The 26,251-nt window shown below is 41.2% G+C and overlaps 1 protein-coding gene across 2 annotated transcripts; it reads right to left on the reverse strand.

Moving 5' to 3' along the window:
- Positions 1-1,136: 1,136 nt before the first annotated feature.
- Positions 1,137-26,239, reverse strand: LOC104329384 (merlin). Of its 2 annotated transcripts, XM_075440386.1 has the most exons (20): positions 25,886-26,239; positions 24,834-24,937; positions 21,501-21,737; positions 19,890-20,007; positions 18,026-18,151; positions 17,547-17,669; positions 13,788-13,871; positions 12,909-12,977; positions 12,608-12,690; positions 11,325-11,400; positions 10,736-10,873; positions 8,872-8,946; positions 7,976-8,089; positions 7,413-7,535; positions 6,629-6,846; positions 5,632-5,734; positions 4,788-4,915; positions 4,059-4,209; positions 3,166-3,375; positions 1,137-2,149 (listed from the first exon to the last, which is right to left on the reverse strand). In XM_075440386.1, the coding sequence occupies exons 3-20, from the start codon at positions 21,506-21,508 to the stop codon at positions 2,114-2,116; spliced, it is 1,983 nt and encodes a 660-aa protein (XP_075296501.1). In that variant the 5' UTR covers positions 21,509-21,737; positions 24,834-24,937; positions 25,886-26,239; the 3' UTR covers positions 1,137-2,113. The 2 variants fall into 2 exon arrangements, with proteins under 2 accessions (XP_075296501.1, XP_075296502.1); XM_075440387.1 differs by lacking the exon at positions 24,834-24,937.
- Between the last annotated feature and the right edge of the window lie 12 nt (positions 26,240-26,251).

The raw sequence follows: 26,251 nt of genomic DNA on the forward strand, positions 1-26,251 counted from the left end.
ATGTGACCCTGTTTGTTTCTTCACTGTGATACACAGGACCAACTCCAAAGAAATAAATCAGTCATGCATGTGGAGCAGTTCTCTTCCTCTCTACCCTATACCATGACACAGTTCAGATACAACAGCAAAATGAAGCCCCAGTACATATGGCAGAATGAGGGTACAAGCTTAGTTATCTGTGGCAAGACAAAAAGAGGAAATGGGAAAAGGACCACCAGGGAAACCCCAGCACTCCTCCCCACCCCCAAATCTGAGAATGCCATGTTCAGAGGTTTTTTTATACTGTTTTTCTCTAGGACTATTTCCAATCTCATCACTGTCCAAGTTCTGGCCAATGCCACCTACCCCCAACCTTGGGACCTTGACAGCATCTGCCTCTTCAGTCTGATACCTCTAACAGCTTTGCCACCTCACACACAAGGCTTTTCCCAGACAGATCAAAAACTATGCACGTAATAGCCAATAGTATGCAAACATCTCCTATCAGGCAGAGCTGTGAAGAGAATGAATACAACCCACACAGCCCCTGCCAACCAAAGCCACTACTCAAGGCTGAGAAAATAGACAACAGGACAGCACTGCAGATTGCCGTTATGTGCACCTCACCATGTAACTGGCATGACTGGTGAGTCTGAGAACAGAGCTGGCTACAGAGCACAGAATGTTAGGGGTTGGCAGGGACCTCTGTGGGTCACCCAGTCCAACCCCCTGCCGAAGCAGGGTCACCCAGAGCAGCCTGCACAGCACCGCGTCCAGGCGGGTCTGGAATATCTCCAGAGAAGGAGACTCCACAATCTCCCTGGGCAGCCTGGGCCAGGGCTCTGTCACCCTCAGAGGGAAGAAGTTCTTCCTCATGTTCAGAAAGAACTTTCTCTGCTTCAGTTTGTGCCCATTGCCCCTTGTCCTGTCGCTGGGCACCACTGATGCTATCCCCCACAATGCTCTCAGTCTGTTGCAGATGTGTACATAGCAGATTTGTGTGTTTGTTCTGAGAACTTGCTTTGTTAACATTGTTGTAATATTGACACAACATTCAGTTCAAAGGTGTTACTAGCAAGTGGAAATTGAAGCTTTTTATTGAATGTATTTTTTAAAATCTTAGCTTTTGGAACAAGATATTTAACATTAACATTCATTTTTACATCACGTCACACGCTCAACTGTCTGCTTCCCCAGAAGTCCTCAGACTGAAGATTTATGGTGAAGCATACACTTAAACACACATAAAACCAGGAAATGCAGGTAGGTTTTACTAACGAGGCAGACATTTTACTGCTTGCACCTCTCCATCAGAAACAAGTCCAACTTTTGCAGACACCAATAGCATCTTTTGTCTTTGTCTATTTTGGAAGCTGTGTTACACAACTGGGAAGCAAGTTAATGTACGCAAAGTTTGCTGGAACAGCAAAAGCAACAGAAAGTCCTTGATCTAGTGAGAAACTAAAGAGAACAGGAGCTTTGAGTTGCAAACAAAGGATTCCCCCAGAAGTGAGAGGTATTTGAAGATGTCCACTTCTACATCTGGAATCAAAAGCTGAGATTTCTCACAGAGAAATGCAAATCAATTAAGTGAACCATGAAATGTTTGGGGAGGAAAAGGAAAATATCTGACAAGCAAACGCTAAAATGTTGAGCAGCTCTGTGGGAGTCATGTCCCATGGACCGAACCAAAAACATAATTAGTCTATTGTGTAGGTAAACACCAGGCTCATGTACAATTTTCTCATCCCAAACATCTCCTGGACACTTGCTGTCTAGCATCCTTTCTACAAAACTAGAGTACCATACTGGTAAGTCAGTGTGTAAGAACACCTGGGGGAGGAAGGTTTAGCAAAGTATAAAGTGTTTCTTCAAAAGTGCATAAGTAGTAAACAACACTCTTCTGGGTTTGTATGTTTACCATTGTACCCAAAGACAGTAGCCATTTTACATCGGCAGTTTTAGTGCTCCCAGCTTATGTTACCTGCTTGGAGGCCGAACAGCACGAATCTAACTATAGTACCACATCTCTTATGCTGACAGAGATGCACAAGCATCCTTGTATAGGTGCATTTTGCAGCAGCCAAAAAGATTGCCACCAGGTTCTACTGGTCTGGTAAGGAAATGAGAGGCATCAAATGTAGATCACATCCGAGTCGTGCTGCTGAACCTACAGGCAAATCAAATAGGAAAAATCAGTTTCACCCTGAACTCTTACTTAAAGCAAAGTAACTCCTTTTGTTACAGCTCTTCCTTTACCTCCAACTCTGTAGCCTTTTGCTAAATGCTCTACAATAGCTTTTTCTTCTTAAAACAAGCATATTTGCCTCACCACTGCTATTTGGATTAGGTTAGTTTTAAAAGTTACCTCTACTACTTGCATTAGTAAGAGCTGTTTCCCCATCCGTTGCTACACTCATTTGTGTTCCTTCTAGTTCTACGCACACAACCCTGAAAATTCAGGTCTTGAATGTTACATACTAGAGCCTCTAATTGATCCTAAAAACCCTCGAGTTTTGTTTATATAAAACAGCAAATACATCAAGCTTTCTTTATTCCCAATACCTTTCACAATTAGCATTGCTTAGAGAAAGCATATTTCCTTCCCGCTGTTCAACACTGCGTGCTCTTACAGCTCTTCTTGAATGCATACTAGATTCTCCATTCTAGTGAAATTTAAAAGCAGGTTTTTTTTCATAAGACCCAGCTCATTAGCCCTTCAGGACACTTTGAAAGTGAATACATTGGAAGAGAACTGAACTGTTAGAAGTCTAGGCATTTACTGGTATCTTACTCCCTGCCCTTTAAAACCAGAAGACAGGCACAGTACGTTTTAAGCTCTCTATACCTGGGAGCACATTCTCATTTCCAAGCCTGGCTGATAAAAATAAAATTTAACACAGATCCTACTCATGTGGGCATCTGTTTCATTTACCAAGGCTTACAGCTTTGCATTTCAGCTTGGATCATAAGTGAGAAAAAACAGGTGGCCTCAAGTTATAAACAGTCCCGAGTGATGTACCAGTGCAGGGTCTCCAAACTCCTGCAATAGCCATGGGTTTACTCGTCATTTCAGAGGCCGTGACAGAGCTGGACCAAACAGGTCCCTAAAACCAGACATTCTTTATCTCTCTGAGCTTTAAACTTTTAGTCACCATTTGGGAATTTACTTACAAATCTGATTACCTTTATAATCTGTTTTCTGGTTCCTGTGCCCACACTGTTGGCAACCAAGGAATTTGCTTGAAAAGATGACTTTTCCACTGGCATTGTTTGTTGAATTTTGTGGGTACAAGGCCAGCTGCTTGTAGTATTTAACGAGTAAGCAGGGAAAGGTCTTTGAAGATTTATATCCAATGAATCTGCAGTTTCGAAGGTTTTCATCCATGACGGGGTCTTTAAAAGAAAAGAACTCACGGAAATTTAATACCTTCCCCACATCAACACTCATTAAGCCAAAAAGAACATCAGATGCATAGTCAGAAAATAAAGGCCACCTTCCCTCACAACTTTTCCAAGCCTCCCTTCTCTCTCTAAAACCATTGACTCGGAGCCATTTTTGCTACATGTGGAACAATCTGAAAAGACAAAGCCAGCCCTATTCTTGCAGTGGTTCAGGAAGAGGCTGGGGTGTTTATATAAATAACAAGAAGCTTATGACAAAAATCTGAGTTTAGTTCCTCACTGCCTAAAAAAATACACGAAGACTTTTATGACTTTTAGCAATCAAAGATCATGAATGAGAATGTGATGCAAACTATGATGAACCACATTTAAATGTGTTAAGTTACAACAATTTAGTTTGCTCCAAGACCTTAAACCATTACTGTGATTTCCTAATCTGTAATATAAGATGATTATTTTTTCCTTATGGTAGTGGAATCCCGCCCAGGAAAAACTTCTTAGATTTTGTTTTGACATGAATTTTCATTGTCTGTGTTCATGCTTTTAATATTTTACTATCAAGGGTACTAAAGCATGTGCCTTGAACTGAAATATAGCAACTACCCTTGGCACACCCACACTATTCTCTTTTATGGTTCATGCTGAAAAAAATGGCAGGTATTTGAAGTACATACATTTCCTAAGGAGCGATCCAAGGATCCCAGTACTTCATTCCAATGAGAGTAAAGCCCAGACTGTTTTTCTTCTAGTTTCAAAGCATGAATTTCAGACTTCAGTTCTTTCAGTCGATCTTCGAATTTTCTGCTCTTTTCTAAGTAGTCTAGCCTGTAGTCAACACATTGGAGAAAAAAAAAAAACACTTATTGGCATGACATAGCTCAAGAATAGGTGTGTGTGGAAGGAGGAGAGAGGAAGTTCTTTATTTCATTTTGGTTTTTTGATAGGCAAAATGAAGTCTGGCACGTGTCAGCCTGACTCCCCTGACCCAGTGAGAAGGGGCTTCACTTCCACCCTTTCAGCATTCACACATTTACTAGCTTTTTACCAAGTATTTCCTTCCAGACCAAGAGAGGAAAAATGTATCAGATCAAACCAGTACCATACTTCAACACTAGAGGGAAACTTCTGTCCTCTAACACGCTGTTACTCCAATGTACTTTGCCCCCGACATAATGCTCTTCAAGACAGAAGCTTGGTGCCACCAGAACACTCTTCCTTTGTGTAAATAACTAGTCTTACAGACATAATCCACACCAGCTCAGTAAAAGGCCTCCAGCCATATGTACAAGTAGGAGGCCATCCTGAGTTAAAAGGATGAACTGTGATTCCCAGAGATTAATTTTCCTTTCTGTGCTTTCCATGATTAACATTCTCATTTATTTACACCATAAGCATACCGATACCTCTCTCTCTCTATCTCAAAGGATAGTCTCTTGAGGTCAATGTCCTTCAAATCCAGCTTTATGGATCCTTTGTCAAAGTTGGCATCTCTGGTGTCAGTTGGTGAGTATTGCGGGTACTTGACCATGTGCTGAAAAAGGCAACCCAAGCACTGTCAGTAACATCTGATTGTTTGATTTGGGGTTTATCTCCCCAGCTTCCATAAGAATGCCATGCTGAGCCATTTCATAAGTTACCCATGGATTCTGAAACACAGATGCTCCTGCAGCCCTGCCCCTCTACCTGAGTGGCCCCAGATGAACTGCTGAAGCCCACAACCCATAGACCCAAGGGCAGAGCAGTATCCTGGCTGCAGTGTTCCTCTCTATTTCAGCAGAGAATGGAAATCCATAATCAGCAAGACTGGAGCAGAAAATTGAGTTTGAGCACAGTCTTAGTGCTGCCTTCTTGCTGGCGACAGCTTCATCTGCTTTGCCTGAAGACACTCACGGGTAATTCACATGCCAAGACAGCACAGCTGGCTCAGTACAACCACCTCCACAAAGTATCATCTGACTGAGACAGCACAGAGTCAGTAATAGGCATGAATGCAGGCAAGACAATCTCTGGTCCTTCAGTCCCAACACCAGTCCTGTTCTTTTTTCTTGCCTTTTTTATCACCCTGACTCACAGCTATGAACAAATACAACTTCCATCCTAGCTACACTGTGTTTAAGCACCAGTTGGTCCTATAGGTGTTTGTCCCCCATCTGAATGCAGACTTGCCACTGCTCAGCTTGGAGGCTGTAAAAATGCAATCAACATCTGACTGTCTCTGAAGTGGTGCCCAGTAGAACAGAAACTTACAGGATAATTAAGCCTGGTTATGTCTAAGAGTTTCTGCTTCGCTTTACGTTCAGCCTCTCTGGCTTCATGCAGATCTTGTTTCAGATGCTCTGCTTCCTTGGCTCTGCAAGACAAATATCCTGACGTGAATAGCTGATGATTTCCAGTATAAAGCAACACATGGATTTCAGGGCTGTTCACCTCACTAGCTTCCACAGAACAAGATCTATTACTATGAGTGATTCCTTTACCCAAAGACACTTGAGGTAGGATGGTCACATGGAAAACTAACTCAACACAGCATGACACATGCTTTCAAAGGCAATCCTGCACAAACTGGCTGAATTAAGATGTTTTTCCTACTCCTAATTTCCATGGGCTCAGTTACGACCTGCTGATACAGATTCTCCAGGCTGTCAAAGATCCTCCCTGAGGTGGGGAGAGGTGCAACATATCTGCTCTTTATTTTGGCAAGCTTGTTGGCAGTATCCCAAAACCAAACAGAAGGCCCTTAATAGCAAGGTTAAACATTCTGTCAACACTGGTCTGCTCTGCATCTTTGGGCAGCACAGTGTTAGGGAACGTCCAGACACTTAGAGTGGTTTATATTCCGCATTAGTTTACCTGGTTTACACTTCTCAAAGATCTGAAAGAGATACCAGAGGCCATAATTTGGTAGTGATGAACAAAAACAGCCTCATAACTCACAGGGTATACAGACTGTTTAAATTTAGAAAGCTAGGTAGCCAGTGCTCTTTTGATAACACTACATAGAAAATGCTTCTGCATTCTGGATCTTTAATAACAAAGACCTCTAAAGGCTTGCATCTGACCCTCTGTAAACTCCTCGACCTGCATCACAACCACTGGTACCAGGTGGAACAAACAAGATCCAAGAAGGCTTAGTCACTCTGAGGAGTTGCTTTAGAAACAATCCCTCCCTCACGGGCTTAGCTCTGAGAAAAACGGCACACTCTCCACCCAGGCATCCCAGCAGGAACCACACAACACCACACACCTCCGGTCAGACTCCTTCACCAGCTTCACTGCTATCAGCTCTGCCTCCCGCATCTTTTGCTCCATCAGGCGTTTCTCCTCCTTGGTTTTCAGAGCTGTGATCTCCAGCCTCTGTCGCTCTTGCTCAGCTTCTGCAGCATTCTGGGCCAGCAATTTTGCCTCTTCCTCTGCAATCTGAGCTTTCTCAGCCAGCAACTCCGCTGCTTCCTGGGATCGGAGCTAAGAGGAAACAATTTTTCTCAGTTACCCTGTCTAGTATCAACAAAATCACCCCTGCAAGAAGAGGACATCTCTCCCCCAAAAGACCAAGAAAATATTATTCCTTAAAATAAAAAGTATAGTCAACATAATTGTAGGGTGTGCTGTTCTTCACCTGCTCCAGAAGTGTCTAACTTCTTTCCTGCCTCTCATCTCTACAAAGCAAGGAAGCACATTTACTTAGAGTTAGACATAGACAGCAACAAAAACTGAAGTTGGTTCCTTCAGTTGCCAGTGCTCCATGCCCCTTTCACCCAGTTTCAGCTTCAAGGGCGCTTCCTTCGTTCCCTCTTTGCCTGAAGAAAGCACTGTAAACCAAATACAGGGAGCAAAAGGCTCACATCAGATGGAGGCTATGGCAGATCAATTCTCAGGTAGTCGAGCATGCCCTCTTCACCAGTGCTCAGAAACTCTCCAGCATTGTCTGAGCCATAATTCCTGGTGTCTCATAGGAGCCATAAGAAAAAAGCTTCCAAACCAAGAAAGCCCATCAAGCACAAGAATATTCAGATTAACATGCTACTCACCAGGGCCTCGTTGGCCTGCCTGGCTTCATCTTCCAACTGGAAAAGACGCCTTTCCAGCTCTTCTTTGGCTCGCTCAGCTTCTTCTCGGAGCTGCTTCTCCCTGGCCAGCCTTTGATTCTCCATCTGGGAACAGAATGAGCAATGCCACGTTTGTGGGTTTGCAGCAGAATCTCATCTGGGCCTGAGGCAGCACAGCAAATGAATCTAATGAAGAATGGGCTGATCTCTAGCTGGTGGACTGATATTCACCAGAGATGCAACGCTGAAGCTGCTTGCATTTTGCAGCACTGAACTCCTCTAACGGGTAATACTGGTTATTTCAGACTGCTAGGAGAGCACTTGGATCGACCTGTTATGTCCCCCAAATCTTTGCGATCACCTATTCAGTTTCACAAACATCACTTACATCCTCAGATGCTGCATACACACTAGAGCTGTTCTCACATTCAATCCTGCTGCACTTTCTCACCTCCCACACACATATTGATGCAATGCATGGACAGCAAGGGCACCAGCTGGAATAATAATCAGTGTTTGCAGCAACAGAAGGGCAGAAAATCTACCTTTTTTCTAGCTTTTTCTTCCCTGGCTTGTGCTTTCATTTGCTGGATCTCTATTGAGTCCACTTTTCGTCTCCTCATAAATAGGTCGTGGTTTCCAATGCACAGCTGCAAAATCTGGATAGGAAAAACAAAGCAAATGCGATTTTGATGTACTTGTGCCCCAGCCAGAGGGACAAAGAGCCCTACATGGGCCTCACAGGACAGAAGCTGACAGTTCCGACTTCAGAACAAATGCTGGCAGTTGCTTCCCTTACAAGAAAGTCAGCACCCAGGGCAGGCTCATACCCAAGTACATCATAGTTAGAAGAGTTCATAACAACATGAGCAGTTCTGTCTGTCCATCTCACTCTGGTTCCATTTTCCTGAATAAGAACAGGCAATAGATCTAGGCCAAGAGTACACAAGATGTAGCTGTGGGAATGCTCACCCGTGATGACCCCTCCACAAGCTCATTGAGAAGCAAGTCAGCCCCTGTGGTTGTGTTAGCAAGCAATCAGTGATGATACAATTAGCCAGCTGGTTAGATCCCTTCATTGTTGCTTCTCCCAGAAAAGGGAGAGGCAGTAGCTGATTTATAACCCACAGCAGCCTGATAGGTAGATGCTGCAGTGGGTTTGCACCTTTCCATATGCTGCATCCTATCCCCTTCCAGCATCAGGATTTCCCTTTGTGATTTGGGCCTTCTTTCACATCTTGCTTTCCACCCACCATCCCCCCTTCCCAGAGAGGACAAACATATGCACCCTGACTTCCCAGGCAGAACAATCCTCAGGAAAATACATGCAGAAACTCCATGCTCCCTGGCCTCTCCACAGATTTTACAAACAACATTTCTCATTCAGGTATCAGTCAGTATTACCAGGCTCAGTTTTGAAGAAGCAAAACAGGACACTTACCAATTTGTTCACTTTGAGTTGAGAGGAAAAGAACTTAAAGACTTCTGCTTTTTTATCAAGTGGTTTAATAGTTAACTATATAGGCAAAAGGAAAAAAAAAAAAAAGAAAGGAAACACAGTGAAGAGAAGGAAAAACAAAGCTGAAACTATTAATACCAAGGCAAACTTCAGCCCATCTCCACTTCTCTCCACTTATCTCCAGGGAAGCAGTTATTTATGCCACAATGTCAGGAGAGTGATGCAAAAGTGTTCTGCTCAAAAGAATCAGAACCAGGGCTGCTGTTACACAGGTTCCTCATCTGCTCCCGTAGCAGGCTATGTTAGCAGATAAAGCCTCCCACAGACCGACCCCGGTGCCAGTTTGGATGGCGATTTTCATAATAATGCCACCTGTGCATCGCAAACTACACTAAGAACACTGGAACAAGCACTGGTTATCAGGAAAAAAGAATGCATTACTAATCCCCAGAAGTAGTCATATTCTAAAAGTCAGGGAGATGTCAGACACCTCTCTGAATACCAATCATTGCAGGTTTAAACAAAATGTACAAAGGGCCTGAAGGACTTGTTCTTCCAACCATTCAGATAACAGTCCCAGAGCTCCTGCTTTCCTACATTTTCAGTCATATCTCCCAAATTGTTTCCAGAGGACACGAAGGGCTTTTCATGCTGCCAGGTCGGTACACACTGTTTCATTTCACATGTTGTGCTCACTTTGGCTGCATAACAAAATACGGCTCCATTCTTTAAGATCCTGTTTTCTGTGACTCATGGGTTAGCTAGCACTCTATTCCTATAATTCATTTACAATGCAACGTATAATTTCAGGCCATCTGAGTCACCAAGATCATGATGTCCTACAGCTCATTTCACCCCATAGGTAACAACTGGTTGAATCTGTTGCCTTGTGATGAACAGGGCTGTGAATGCGTCACTGAATATAGTGGAGCTTTAATATAGGGCTGCCCAATTTCCCAACAATAGGGAGTTAAAGCAGTTTATTCACAGACGAGAGGAGAAGTTTCATGTCACGCAAGGACCAAAAACTTTTTGGAGGCAGAACTCCTGTAGGCTGCCCTGCCTGATTCAGTGTATGCACACTAACTCTGGACAACAAATCTCATCTCCCATGTTTTTCAGAAGGCCCACAAGAACATGGAACAGGCTATGCTGTCCTTTGGCTGACAAATTCCAGGTATTCCAGTATCAATGGAGTAGTTCTGGTTTTGTTTTTATGATTATAGCCTTCCATGTAGCCACATGATTTGTAATGAAGCTAAGTTTCACCCACTCCCTATTGTACTTTCTACAAGAGATGGGCTCTGAAATCACAGTGAAATTGCAATGGTAGGGTTGTGCTGAAGACCAAAGTCATGCACTGAGGAACTGGCAGAATTCAGGCAGAAAAACATGAACATCTCCCTGCATGTCTTCTCTTGCCAGTATGCTTCAATCCTCATCTACAAGGATAGCTTCTGCATATGAAAATGGCATTAAGTCTTTACAGATCACCTAATTCCTGCTGGGACAACCAAAGAAGCTAGTCACAATGGCAGTCATAATATCTATGTTTTTCAGATATCAACACGCTTGTTTTGCAAAGGACAAGCAGCAGGGAAGGAACCAGAACAGTGGGCTCCACAAGTCTGGAGAGCTCAGAGCAGCCTCTGGCTCCTAGGGGAGCTGAGGTTATGCAGCAGATCTGAAAGGCAGGTCTGTTATTTTTAGTTTTGTAACAAAACTCCCTAGGATTTTCCCCTTCTCCCCCAAATTATTTAAACAGAGACAGCTTTCAGCCTGTTCCAAGAATCCCAGTCCACACCCATGCCCATATAAAAAGAATAATATATCAAAGCCATCATACCTCTTTCTCACTATAGGAAATGTTTCTAATAGCACTCCACTCGAAGGACTTATTTGGAGAGAACCTGTTGTTAATGCTGTAGATATGAATACCTTTGGCATCAACTCCAAGTAGGAGATCCGTATGGTTTTTATTTTGCTAAAAAACAGATATCAGTAAAAACCATTTATGGTGACGTTAAACAACCACAGACAAGAATGATGCTTACTCTAATACATTGATATTTATCTGTATTTTTAGGAAATTTATATTTTCACAAAATATTATGAATGTTGTCACTGCTAGCTAATAAACCCAGTCCTCTAGATTGACTATGGCAGCTCAAACTTTTAGTTTCTTTCTCCTTCTTCCTATTACATACCCAGAGCTACTCAAGACCTTTGTCAGATTGCAAAACATTGATTTTGACTGCTTTATTCACCTACTCATTTAGCAGGCAAGTCAACCAAGTCAGGACAATCAGTACACAGCCCACCATCAGCAGAGAAAAGCAGAAGCCAGGTGTCCCCATTCCTAACTCCCTGGAGGATTTTAAAATGACAGTACCATCACCTAAAGCAATTGAAAACTGCTAAAATAAAGCACTTACAGCAATTGGAAAATAATTGACACCATACATCTCCAAGTCTTGGGCAATTTTCAGGTAGTTCATCTCAGCTTCATCCCTAGAGAATAAGGGATGATTATACTTCGAGATTCCTTTCCAACCTTTCTGTCCTAGCTGACACTGCAGTTCCCACTTAGAAAAGAACAGGCAATCTGGTTCTTTGTACTTTCTTTAATTTTGCCATCTTACTCTCCACAATAGAAAAAGGATAATAAACCAGCATCTCTCCAGAATAAAGACAGTAAAGCTCTACCTATCTTGAATCACGTATAGTGCAGTCTTTTTAAAAATTCAAGTCCAGTCTTATCCTTGGGTTATTTTTGCCACTCCATTATTATTGTGTCTTGGAAACCTACCCTACCATTGTTTTTCATGACACAAGGATATTTGCTTCAGGAAATTAAGTTCATTGAGAAATGAGTTCTGAACAAATACTAAACAGAGTGTTGGGCAGACGCCAAAGCAGGGTGAGAATCTCTCCACCCACCGTTCTCCCTTCAAGGTGAGGCATCACTAAGTCTTGAAGAAAATATTCAGTAAAAATAATGCTAAGAAGCATCTAGAACAGCCAAAGAGAAATTGAACCAAAATATTAGGAAAGGCTGCCTCTAGGTGCCAACAACTCCTACTTCTTATTTAACTGAATTTCCAGGCATGCTGAGTATCTTGAAGTAGCTGAATGTCCACATGCACTGGCACCAAAACTCAGTCCTAGAACCATGATGCCATGTTTGTACTGTTTTGGTTCCTTGCTAAGTACACTGACACCCTTTTCAGCCATGATTTTCACAAGGTATAAAACATATCAGATTCATTCTTCTCATTCTAGGGGAAGACTGGTGTGATATGGCTCCAGAAAGGCAACTCCAGGTAGTTAATGGCCTTAAATGAAAAGGCTAAACTCTGAGGGCTAAATGCAAATTCAACACAACTCAAACTTTCTGGAGAAACTTCACTCCGCATGGACTCTGGTGAGACAGGACTCCTGCTTTAGATATGTTAGGTCATGAATCTCTGCAAGAGCCCTCAGCTTCTGTTCACTTCAAAGCAACTCTAGTTTACTAGCACTTGGAGCCCTACACAAGACACTTTTTACCCCAGATTAGTGGGTGTTTTTGTCCTTAGTTATAAATTAACCTACTAACACACAGCTTGGAAACCAGTATTTCTTTGCTCACTCTACAAAAGCCAAATTTCACTGAAGATGGCAAATAATCAGTTACTGCAATGTATGAGATTTCCAAAGAATTAAATTATTTTAATACCTGGCGATACCCCTGTGCTCAGCATACCAAGCAGTAATCTTTTCTTCCCACATCTCTGCTGTCAGCTGATACTGCCTGAGGACCTACAGAGAAAGGAAGGAGTCTGGTTTCCTTTGAAGATACAAACACATGCACTGCCTCTCCCAAGCAATGTGAATGCAGCAATGTAGTTCACAGCTCGGTCATTTTGCCAAGTTCAGGGCAGACGCAAACAGTTTCTGACGCTCTGGTTAATCTCACAGCAATATGTGTTGCAAAGAGTAGACTCAAAGATTTGGTTTTATATAGAATAAAGACTTACCCTTTTGGGTAAAAGTTCATCATGGGCTAGAAAGCCTGGCTCGTGAAAATTTGGGTCATAGTCACCGTACTGTCCAGGAAAAGAAAAGATACTTCAGTTTGTTAGATGCAGAACACTGAAGAACTTGTTGCTTGCATAATCTGATGGATCACTTGAGGCAGATTTTCTTTTGCTTCTCCCATATACAGGGTAACACATAATAAACGGCTCCCCTCATCTGAACTGTCCGTGGAAGTTAGTTCCACCCTTTTTGCTGTGCACATGGCTTCAATACAGCCACTCAGGTGGCCTATAAACTTCGACTTCAGTCCTAGCCTGCAGCTCTTGGTAAGTGCAGATATGAAGAAATCTCCCATGACATCATACCCTCTCCCTTGAACTACAGGCTATGTTCAGAAGTGTAAGCTCCCCTATTCCCATAGCCTACTGCATACAGGCTGGGCTGCTGCAGAGGGCCAGCCCTGCTAAGAGTTTGCGTTCACCTCCTGCCGTTGTGTAAGTCTGGCTCTTGGTGTCATGAGGTGAACAATGTGCTAGAAGATACTAAAAAACATCATGTCATTCCATTGTGAGCTCTGGTATCAGCACCTGCTGTACCCATGGTTTAAAACGGGAAATAATTCTAGCTCGGAGAAAGATTACACTAAAATGTTAGGTCCAAAAAAATCCCCCTAGATTGCGAAAGCATAGTATATAATACCAAAATCCTTGCAGTGGTAACTAATGCTTATTTTTCTAGCTGCAACTGTACAACCCAGGATGATCTACTTTAACAGCAAATTTTAACACTGCTGTGTTTTACATGCCACCACGTATATGTATTTGTATATGTATTGGTTAAAAAAAAGGGACAATAAAAAAGAGCACTTATATGCAAACCTTGGCCTGAACAGCATAAGAAGCCAGTAAAACTGTTGCTTCTGGAGAACAATAGATTTCCTCATCCAGTATTTGTTTCTTAACCTAAATCAAGGGAAAAAGGGAGCAAATTAAAGAAGCTTGAAGTCAGGACAAATGCCAGGCTTGAAATGAAGCTAGACATGCCCAGACTATAACTTGGCACCAAATATCACCATTATGAGTTAGTAACAGCAACAATAAAATGGTATTCAGAAACACAGGAAGCCGTTATTTAGCGTTATATTCAATTAAAAAAAAAAAAACAACCTTCAAAAGTTAAAGCGTCTTAATTCTAAGTTCATAGAAATATCAGACAGCTATCTCCAAACATACATATAAAGAATCCTGAAAAAGAATGTGTTATAAAACACGAATTTTATTGTCTGCACTTCATTCCTTTTAACAATTCTTTTTCTTCCTGATTCAGAAAAGTTAGCTTTTCAACACGTAAAATATCAAATTTTAGCATGGAAGGGACCTCTATACATCTAGACAAAACAAGTCCAACTAGACCAGATCGCTCAGGGCTGTCCAGCTAATATGGCCAAGGGCAGAGACATACTGAAAACCATAATAGTATGTTCTCAAGCTGGATTCAAGAATGAGAGAATAATGGAGACCCCACAAAGGGAAGCTGACTAATAGAGCACTTAATTTATTCAGTTACAGTGCTCTAAGCACAAAAAAATAGGCGCTTAAAAATAAAAGCTAGGTATAAATGGTAAAGATTCTTTTAACATTCTTTTCATTTTAATAATCGATGGTGCTACCAAGATCAGAGGTGTAATAGTTTCCAAGATGTTGCTTGATTTTAAATCAGTTGGGCAATTTTTACTTGAAAACCTAAAGAGGGAAGGGGAAATCAATCTTCACAAATCCTCCTCTCAAGAGTAATGTATTTAGCCTACCAACAAGCACAAGATAAGAAAATTTTGCATAATGCACCATCTTAAACATTTCCAAAAAGAAAAATTACTTGAGATAGCACTGAGCTATCTTTACAAATACACTTTGGCACTGTAGGTACTGTGAACTAAAATGAACCATCAGGAAAGTTTTTCTTTTAAATTCAGTCTCTGGTGAGCACAATATATGAACCTGAGTTATAGTACAGAGAAAATTCTTTCTAAGCTGTTAAAATGGAAAGAATGAAAAGACTGAAAAGACTTTTCTTCCAAATTGGAAAGCTCCAGCTTTCATACTCCATGGTGCAAGTCATACGTTTCAGAACTTAGAACCTGAATCCCCCATAAGCATCTGGGGTTTTCTGATCAGTTCTTACAAGGACATCTTGTTATACTTCCTTACAAAGGTGCAAATTACCTAATCTTTACACAGACAACATTTAGCTTTAGTCATTTACATTTATTCACACATTTTGCAAAAAGCTGTTATGCCACATTAATTTGTAAAGGTCTGAATAGTCAAGTAGAGCTGAAATCTGTACGCATCCAGATGTCTGTACATGTTTTTCCTATTAGCATCCAGGTGTGATCTTAAGTTCTTATAGACAGGAAACTTTGCAAGTTCAAATTTGTTTCAGCCTTGTTTTTCTACTTTGGAATGAGAAGAATTTGCTAATTGCATATCTGCTAGTCAAGGCAGGTTCAAGAAGAAAAGAAAAAAGTGGAAAAAAAATCAAGATTAAAAGACTAGGAAAAGAGTTCTGCCCCTCTCATTCCTTTCCAAAATTAGCTTAAGAAACAAATTGCCAAGTGGTTAAGGGTTCTGGATGAAGTTCTAGTTAGTATATTAACCCTCGGAACAACAGCATTTTCCCATTACTTCATTAACACATCCTCCTCAGGGAACAAGTGTATTTACTGTGTTTATTTACAGATGCAGACTGAATTTATTCCATACACCCAATCTACTTGCACAGACACATACTACTGAAAGCTACCAGAACAAAGCAACACCAGAAGGCTGTAACGTGCAGAGGACCCCACAGCAATTCAGAAGAGAAGCTGGATGTCGCAGACATTGGAACGAACAGCTGACCAACAAGTAACCATCCAAAACTCAATGCTTGTATACTTATTGGAGTAAGCGGAGCCCCAGCATGGCTTTTATTAGTTGATGCATCTTTTGATAACAAAGCATTGCACTCCAAGAATTTGCTCCTTTATCTACTTTTTAATGTAGCTAAGAGCACTCTAACAATTTCTGGGACAAAAGAAAAACAAGTGGCAAATAAGAAAGCTGCCTCTGCAAAGCAACCAGCATCAATGCATGTGTGGGGTTAACTTTATTACTTTCACTGGCTTCCATCTCATGGAAATTTGTAAGAACCACTATGGTGTACAAGCCAAGCTGTTTTTACACAGCTAACAACTCTGTTCTTGTGCACAGTACTGCTGTCCTGCAGGTCCTCAGTAGCTGCTCCTGTGGTAGAGCTGAAGTGCGTTCTGTTCTCTGTAGTGAAGAACTGGCAGGGCTGGGGATTTATTCTGCTAGCATGAGTAGCAAGCACACAGTTCAATGGGGTAGAGAAGACAATTCAACCTGGCTAATTTGACTGGCAGAAGTCAGTGTGTGCAAGTCTGGAAGTTTCAGAATACCAACACCACACCAAGGGAACAGCACTTCTCGTCCAGGGGCTGTTGGACAATGTGATGCCTCCAGACTGCATCTTTAAAGGGATCACACATTGTGGTGAACCTTCTGTTTGAGTAGTAGCTGTGTATGCTGCTCCACTCCTTTTGAAACTTGCTAGATGAGCAAACCTATCTTTCAGGATGGCTATCAAATTCTATGATCTTTTTTACCTACAATCCAAAATGAAGATCTAAGAACAGGTTAGGGAGTTCTTGTTTTCTAGTGATTGTGCCTTCTACAGTCATACATAACCAGATCTCCCAGCAACCACCTAGACTATTTTTAGGAACTCACAAGTTATAGTTTCAGGGATAGGCTGTAGTCACAGGTCTTGTTCCATCTGCAGCTGATAGGGGTGAAAAAACTTACTGTTCCCAACTGCTTATCACCATTCCTTCCCTATTCTCCACCTTCACAACTGCCACACTGTAATTGCTTGTGTAGTCACTCCCCCACGCAGTGCATACATCTAATAACAGGCCTCTTCCAGTTCTGCTCATTTTGAAAGAACTAGGTTAGGGAATGGTTACACAAGAGGTTACACCAGCAGTCTAAGATGTCGATGACAATGAGCTGTTGAGACTCCCTTCATCCAACTTAACTACAGCCAGAGCAGACCAGATGACACAGTCTTCAAGATGACTTCTGAAGGCAATAAAAATGATGGCTTTACTTTATACTTCTCAGCACCAACCAGTTAGGGCAAAAGCCTCAGTTCTTCAAGCAGTGCCAGCCTTGCATGGATTTTTTTTTTTTCCTTAACACATACAATAGGAGCACAAGAAGTCTGGAATATCCAGATGTGGAATCACCACCCCAGCTGCTGGGTGTAAAAGTTATCTTACATGAAACTACAGGTCTCAGCAATTTAACTCCCACTCCTAGCACAAGCAGTAAGAGAAGCTATCAAGAGAACAAAAACCTGCAGAAGGCAAACAACATTCAGCTTATCAACACACCAAACCACAGCAGTCGGGAGAGATGTTTGTATTTCATAAAAATGATATCTTTACAGAGACACTGCTAGAGCTGAAGCCAGCAGAATCATTCTGAGACTAACTGCTGCCAAGAAGACCAAAGACAATACAAAAGGATTGGGGTAAATACAGGAAAAATTCATGGTTTAAAAAAGTTCCTGACCTGAAGGAAGAATAAATGCTGGGTAATTTCCTGTAATAGTTCCTCTTCTACCTTCTCTGGATAGAACTTAGCCAAAAAATGAAAGCTAACAGGGTCTTCTTTGGGGATTTCTTGATCTAAAACCTGTTTAAAGATAAAATAAAGTCAGCAGCAAAAATAGCACCTAAATGTCTCAAAATAATATTCCAGAGGAAAAAATCAGAAAACAGTCAATAATCCACTTAAAGCAACCTTTCCATATTTTAGAAGTAAGGGCAATGCTGAGCTTCAATCTAACAGCAATCAGTGCATATAGTGGTGATTTGTGTGTGATACTACAGGCCACATGTGATAGAAGCAGACCAAATAACACAACAAACTTCAGTCTTAAAAAAATGACACCATTGAGTTGTCATGTAACACATTCCTTTAGCTCCTGTGTTAAAAAAAGTAAATCTTTTTATAAGTAGAAAATTGCTTCGCTTTTTTGTTTCCTATACCTTTTTGTCCATCTTTAACCAGGTGCACATTCCTTTTATTGTGTACTGCAAGCCAAAGAACCAAGTCTCCCTTAAACCAAGTGCTCGGCACACAAGGTCAAACAAGTCCTTTCCCTTCCACTTCATCTAAAAGAAAAAAGAAAATCAAGAAAAACAGGTGTGTTGAATGAATTTGCTACATTTTAGTCAAGCAAATCAGGCTACCATTTGCCTTTCTCCTATGAACTATTTCACCTTTAGCCTTCAATGAAATATGCCAACTGCTGTCTACAGCAAAGCTGCAACAGTTACAATGCTCTACCTCCTCTTCCTCTCCTCCAGAGGAAGAGTCACAGAGCAGCTGTAGTCATTTAACCACGGCATCAAGCATTTTATGAGCACAGGGAACAAGGATTGTACTATGGATTTCCTAGTACATAGCAAGCTTTTATTAATATTTATAAAAATCTTATTTAATAGTTCATACAAATTGGAGAGACAGAGAAGGGCAGGGCAAATCAAAGGAGTGTCAGGGAGCAGTGTAGAAATGCCAAACAACAAAAGCAGATCCATCTTCCACATACCTTGGCTATTTCAGTGGCACCAAGCCAAGCCTTTATGTTACTGGGATTTAAATGAACAGGAGCCTGTCTTTACAGTAATTTAGTAGGCTGGCTCCATAGAGAGTAAACTTTGATTAAAGGTTCTGAAATTCAAATATATGATGCCTCATTTTTTCAAAGAATCTCCACTTTTCTTTTATTTGGCTACCTAATCACAGGTCAGCCACTAAAAACTTTATGGCAAAAAAGTGAACTTTTAGGCAACATTTGGATGGAAAGCAGGAAATCATCCCAGCAAAAGAGCTGTATTTGCAGATAATGGAGAGACAGCAACAGAAGGAATCTGTTAAGCTGGATTTGTTAACAAGGACTCTGATCTCTAAATCAGATTTTCCAAATCCTTTATTTTCATAATTCTGCCTGCAAGTATTCTAGATCAGAAAGTCACAGAAGTGCACTGCTTGCGACTAATCTATTCTGTCTCAGAAGGACCTAGTAAACCAAATACTAAATGCCCCACAAGACAGTCAAGTCTCATTAGAATTGCCAGTCCCATTGGACCTCAGTTTTCTAACTCCTCTCCTCAAAATAACTGTATGGGGTTTTTTTGCTTTTGCTGGATGATTAGGAATTAATCAGGCAGAGTTCTGTCTCCTCAATAGTGCAGCCCAATTCATTTAGCAATTGATCACTTGCTATATTTGTTTTCTTCCCATATTTTTCTGCAGTTACAATTTCTCTATCCAATTTACTAGATAACACAACTAATAGAAGAAAAGCCAGCTTTTTCATTTGATCATTTTTCTCTTCTGCCCAGAGATACAAACAGCCATTGTAGTTAAAGAAAAACTGAGTTTACAAATGGCAAATTTGAAGAGATTTCCCAGATCAACTGAGCACAATAGTACCATTTTATCAATTATTTTGTAAGCAACATCTTAGGACCAGCTCTCACCAGACTTCTTTATCCAAGCTGGACATGTCTTAAAGAGTTGTGTCACTTACAGAAAAAGAATGTTGTGGAGAAGCAGGTATACTTACAAACAAGCCCTGCATCATGTGCTGGAATGCTTATGGAGAAAGCAGGCCTACCGCTCATTTAGCTTGTCACAGTCAAATGGATTTCACGGAAACAGCTTTGAATTCTGAATAGTCAGAGTTGTTTAACAGAAGACTGCATCTGAGGCCAAGTAATTGTTTATAAAAATAACAGATCAGTTTTAAGACCATCCACAGACTGATAATCTGAACTTTTCAAATTTATGTCTTGCTAATACAAAGGTTAGTTCCCATCTTTCCAGCATTCTGCTGAGGACTCCTACCTCACAGCTGAACTCCATTTCAGCATCCACTGTTATAATTTTGACTTTAAAAGTTTTCGGCTGTTTCTTCTTCAGACCTCGGATGGACATATTTTTTAGTTTATGAGGATAGCCGCACCTGAAATTGAACATGCATTACATTTAGGGCTGGAAATTCAGTAACATTTTCTTGGCTAGATTCCAAAGTAGGATGAGTCCAAACTTGTAGAATAAAGTCACCTTTAAACATGCATTTTTGTGTCCAAGACAATAAGAAAGGATGTTGGAACAGTAAGTTTAGTTTGACCTTTAAATTTAGTTTGTTCCTTAAAACAAATTGCTCCAAAATGTCATTCCTGTCTTTCCTCAGACCTCGGCACACAGGGGGTTCCTACAGTACTAGAAAGAATATCCTTCAGACCTTGTATTGCAAGCTCCAGGGGCCTGCCTCTCACTACGGCTGAGGACACCTAGGGAACCTCCAATCCAGCCCTCGTGCTCCATACAATCACCGACAGCCATGCAATTCATCAGTCTCTTGCAACAAAACTCTGCAATGGATGAATGTCTACAGTTTCATAAAAATAATACCTGGCTTTTGAACAATGCCAACAGAAACATGACATTCCTCATCCCTTTTACATATCCAAGCAAAATTCCCTCTCTCAAAGGTCTCTACAGTATGTACCAACATCAAATGCATCAGTGGAAACGCCACTTGCAAAAAACACCATAGAGCACTACATCACACAGTAAAACCTTATGACAGCAAATCCAACTCAATCCTTGTCCATCAGTTATGACTCCTCAAGCAACTAACCTACTGAGTTTCTTGACAACATGAGATCTTAACTCCCTGAAATTATACAAATGCCAAGAATATATGCAGTGAAATTAAGCTGAATTTACCATGTTCTCTTGGGCATACTAACTCACAATTATTAAAGTTATTTAGAACAGAAATTGAGAGGAGTTCTTGTGAAATGAATTTAATTTTGCAGAAGCCTACAGAAAATTCCTTCATAAATCTTCTATTCTAAATAGATTTGACTGCATGCCATCAAGAAAATTGACAAGACATACTGTTTCCACAGCCACAAGGGTTTTGTGGATACCATTCAAACCAAATGTTGAAAGTTGGGGTTAAATGATAGTGTGAATCTGCACTATGCTGTTCGCAGATGTTTATTTCTGAACACAGGAAATCAGCCTGTAAAGTTGTTTTCTTCTTTTTACTTTATAAAATTAACAGCTCAGACTTGCACATCCTAGTTAGTATCTGAACTATATAGGTCAAGAAAAGACTGAGGCATTCTTGGTTTCCTACAATATAAGACTATTACAGTGTGGCAGACTTCCAATCTCTCCTTCACGAATTCCAAAAGAAAGTTCTAGTTTAAACTGAAAAGTTCCATTCATCTGTACCTTCCAGGATTTTATAAAATATCTTGTCTCCTTCTTTGCTTCTGCTGAGCTCTAAATTGGCTTGCAAAATGTACTGATTTTCCATTTACTTTGTATGTGCCCCTCATCCAAAAATTTCAAGTAGCTAAATAGGAGGTACAACGTACATGGAAGTTTTTCTTTTCAAATTTTAGGGAAGTTGAGGCAGAGAACAGTTGAGTTAGTTACCAAATCATATGGACATCAGCAGCAGAGTTGAGAACAAGTACTTGAGACAACTCAGAGTGGGGAAGAAAAGCTCAGGAGGAAATTCATCTTTCTGACACCATTAAGACCAGGTCAGGAGTCCTCTCCCTCCAGTTGGCTCTGGTAAAGCTTCTGTTGAAGTCTTGTTCGGTTTGGGGCAACACACTTCAGGAAAGATAATGGGCTAACTGGAGAGAAATCCAAAGGCTAGAAAATAATCTGTGGTAAAATACAAGTACCGGTTAGTACAGAGAAGAGACAAGTGTGATGAGACATTATAGTATCTGCTTCCCATGACCACAATGGTTAGGACAAGGAATAATGGGGCTTAACTAAATTGCAGACAGGTTGCACACTGAGAAAAATTCACTAAGAACATTATGATGCTGGAAAAGCATAGGATGTAATTTCTATCCAAAACAGTGTGACTGTATCTGCTCCCCCTCAAACCTGACAGAACTACCAGCCCTCAAAGCACCCTACTCTGGCTGGTCCTTCTGCTGGTGCCTGCCACCAGTCCTAGGAGAGGCCAGTTCACACTACCAGGAGTCAGTGCAAGCCTGGGTGCTTCGTAGGCATATCCAGAGCCCAAATCCCATCACCCCCAGGGTACCCCTTGTCCTCGGGGAATATTTTTTGAGAGGCGCAAAAAACAGATCTTGCCACACACATGTTTCCTCTATAATTTAGGCAACACCTCAGTGCACATTATGAGCAGAGCTCAGGTGCTTTCTACTTTGCATAGAAAAGTGTTTTCAGTTAAGGCAAAAGGAATATTTAAAAAACAAATGACCAGTGGTATGGTGTAATGTGACCATAATATCGACAAGGAGAGTATCACGTGAAGGCATCCAAAACAGCAGTAATTATTCCAGTTAATTTTTTGATCTCCAACCTGCAAGCTGCAACACAGGTAACATCAAAATTGTATTTTAACCTGTTATATTCCAAAGATCTTTCCTGTCCAGTTTTCTTCAAAATAGAGATTTACTGTAAATAATTATACCACTGGATACAGCAGTTAAAGCATGACAATGACAAACTACTACACAATACTGGAAACAAACCCTTCTTCTGGTAATTCTAGAAGAAACACCAATGGCTGAAGACAAAGGAGAAAAGAGCTTCATAATTCATTTTTAATATGTAATTTGAAACGGCCAATTGAATTAAGTAGGAACTTGAAGTTAGGGCCAGTACAGAACATTCTCAAAGAGTTTCATATGGAAAACACTGAACAGATAATATTGAACAACTGCAGAAGAATGTACTAATTTTCTCAAAATATGAGAAAAACCCCAGTCCTTCATTTTTACTTTGAAGCTCTTTTTCTTGTATAACCTGGTTGAAACGACAATATAATTTGTTCAATATTTCCAATAGCATTTTTTTCTTTCCAGAATTTTTATTCCATGGAAAAGTACATTCTGACTCACAGTGAAAAGCCATTTTTGAATATCAAATTTTCCCAAGAAATGTAAACTGCATTTTAATCAATAGCACTGGTAAAGAAATAGAAAAGGTTTTCACACTGAATAGCTTAAATAAATGTCAGACACTGACAACATAAGCGAAGGCACTTAACAGTCAAGTTTCTAGAAAAATAACTTTCAAGTAAGAGAAATCTTGCCGAATAAGACAATCTGGGTTTGCAATCTTTGTTTAAACGTAAAAGCAATCCACTCCCTAGATCCCTGTTAATAACAACATTTAACTGTGAATCATGTGCAACGTGTTTCAAGATAGAGTTTCTGTCACTGAGCTCCAGCGATTTATTTCTGCAGTTGCCAGAGGGATCTAAGCTCAAAGCTCAGAAGCAGCAAAATGCAATAGATCAGAGCATACCATAACCTTCCCAAATAACACAATTAATCCAAAATAGGGCAGGGTGATAAGAGATTCCTGTCCAGCCAGAAGCTGGGAACAGACAGTTCAGAAGCTGTGAATGTCCACAGCTTCTCCTGAACCTTACAAAAACCAACAGAAAGAGGATAAAAGCTTTGCCTGATGAGGGGAACAGAAATGCAGTGATGAGGAATATAATTTGCAGGAACTGAATGGTCCTGACTCTGCCTTTTAGTATGTTCATGTCCAAGATGAAAGAACTAACATCCACCAGCTCTGACTGGATTATAGTGCTCTCCCTTCTTGACAATGACAAACTAGTGCCCGAGCACTGGTGGTGCGAGGGAAACTGGGAACAGCAGGCAATAGCAAGAAGAACTGGCAAGACAACTCTTGCAAGGAGTGATGCTTATCTGTATCACAGCACTAGATGGGCAGTTGTGTTACACCACTGCACTGCACACTATTGAAACTGGAAATAACCCACATGTCATATAGCACTCACAGTATTAAGTGAAAAGTACAAAGAGAAAGAAAGGGCAATCAGCATTCCCCCCAAAAAAGCTCAATAAATCCACCAGAATACAGTGCATTAGAGACCTACGCAGAGAAATACCTCAGTGAACAATATGTAATTAACCTTCCCAAGAGTGAGAATACAATTTACTTCCAGTTCAGCATTTCCAAGGTGAAGGGATGGTTTGCAGGGCTCTCCACAGGATATAAAGGCTTCCGTCCACATGGCACTTGCTCTGTGACAACCATGCATGAGCTATTACCATCCAATCATGCTTTGGTCAGCCACACTGAAGTGAAAAAGCATCTGTTCTCACACACACAAAATCCAGCAGCACTTCTTAAGGTGAGATCTCCTTAGTCTCAGCTGCAGACAGGCTAGGAATTAATGGAAATTGTAAGACCCCTCTCTTATACCCACAAAAGCAGTCTGCCCTTAAGGATCAACACATGCACGGGGGCAGCAACTGTACCATCTGCTAACAAAGTCCTTACACAAGCTGGAAACATCAAACCCTTCAGAGTGCAGTGGGGTTTAAATATATAAGGCTTGGGAAGTACTTTAAGAGCCACCAGTTGAAGATGCTTGAAGCATCAACTGCAAAAGTACATTAACATAGACACTACCACAATTTGAAAGTCTCCTGTCATCACTGAAATATTTACTGCAACTATTTATCACAAATTCCCCTGGCTCATTATGTTTCTCCCAGTTCCTGAATTTCTATACTTCAGCTCAGAAATTAATGCAACCAATTTGAATGTAGACAATACAGGAAAGCGTTGCAGGCTTTTTACAGTTGTTGACTCACAGTTCTGCCTGTGCTCCCTGCCCAAGTAACAATTTACGTAAAGAATTCACTGTTTTAAAATGGGTCAGCAATATAAAGGCTTTTCATACCATTCAATCTAAAAAGAAGCTATCTAAAGGCATCATTTGGAATAAAGACTTACCTCACAGATCATTTTCTGAACAAAGTAAGAAAATAAATTCTCTTTAATCCAAAACTCTGTATTTTTCAGCAGACATCAATATCCAGCCCTCACAAGTTCTGCCACTGAAAATAAAATCCAAGAACAACTTTTATACTTGATCCCCTTTCCTTTGTTTCCTATGAACTGCAGCATGTTAGCGCCCTCTGAAAAATCAAAGAATTGCTTTCCCAGGTGATATGAAAGGCTCTTAACCATTTCCTGCCTGTGCCAGCAAGACTCCTCCCCACTTCTCTCCACTGTAATTCAAGCAACAAGGCACTAAAATAACAGAAGCCCATGAATCTTGACTTGGTATCTGTAACAACTGATAATGAACTTCCAAATAACTCCTTTGATCGTATTTGATTAAATTATTTCAACAGTGTCTCCAGCCATACAAAGAATAGCCTGCTCTCATCATGCCCAGCCACCTTAAAAAGGGAAGCTGCAGAGTGCTGTCCTGTTAAGTAAATACAATTCCCTACCTGCCCTCTTCCTGTGGTGAGAGATAATGGACAATAATGCCTAAACAGAACAAGTCTGAAAAGTGGGCAGCAGCCAAAATACTTGCCAGCAGAAAGAGATAAATGAACACATTTAAATTAAAAAAAGGATGGCCTCAGCCTGAAGTCACAGAACAGAGCCCAAAAGCTCCAGGAGCTGCCAGGAGCGCATTACCTCAAAGGCAAGGGCAAAGTCAAGACGTTTTTTGCCATTATGCAGTTTGTATGTTTTGTTTTTCAATCCTCCATTTTGGATACCGATTCACAGAATTTCTGCCAGGGTATGGATAAGCAAGAACAGCAGGCCAGCTCCCACTTCATACACAATACAATCATTCCAGATTTATATAGTTCACCTTCAAGATTTGGCTCATTTACATAACTTAACAGCAGGTGGAACACAAACCTACTTCCCATGCAGACCTCAGTACCACACAGCCACAAAGAGACTGCGCTGACACTCAGCTTCACCCCCTGAAATTCAAGTTGCAAAACAGCCCCTCAGCTCTCACACCTCTGCCTCCTCACCTCCTTCCAGCACCTCCAGGCCCAGGCCTGCTGCGTAGCGCGCCCAGCCCCACAGCACAACACACTGCTGGTGAACATGGCACTCAGATCTGTTATTTGTATTAAAAACCAGGCTGGATTCCACCGCGTGAGCGCAGAGAGACCAGAGGCAGCGCAGGTCTCCCCACAGGCAGCGGCTCCCTGAGGTAACAGGGCCCACATGCAGCTCCTGCTCCCCCATCGCCACAGGCCCAGGCAGGGGCCCCTGCCCCCCTCAGCCTAGTAGATGATAAAAACCTGAACTTCCATCGGGTTTAGTCTCTGACTATACACTGAGGCAGCCCCAGAGCCACCAGCAGAGACCACCGCAGTACCCCGGCCTCTCAC

Source organism: Opisthocomus hoazin, chromosome 20 (genome assembly GCF_030867145.1).
Source record: "Opisthocomus hoazin isolate bOpiHoa1 chromosome 20, bOpiHoa1.hap1, whole genome shotgun sequence".
In the NCBI taxonomy this organism is placed as follows: domain Eukaryota; kingdom Metazoa; phylum Chordata; class Aves; order Opisthocomiformes; family Opisthocomidae; genus Opisthocomus; species Opisthocomus hoazin.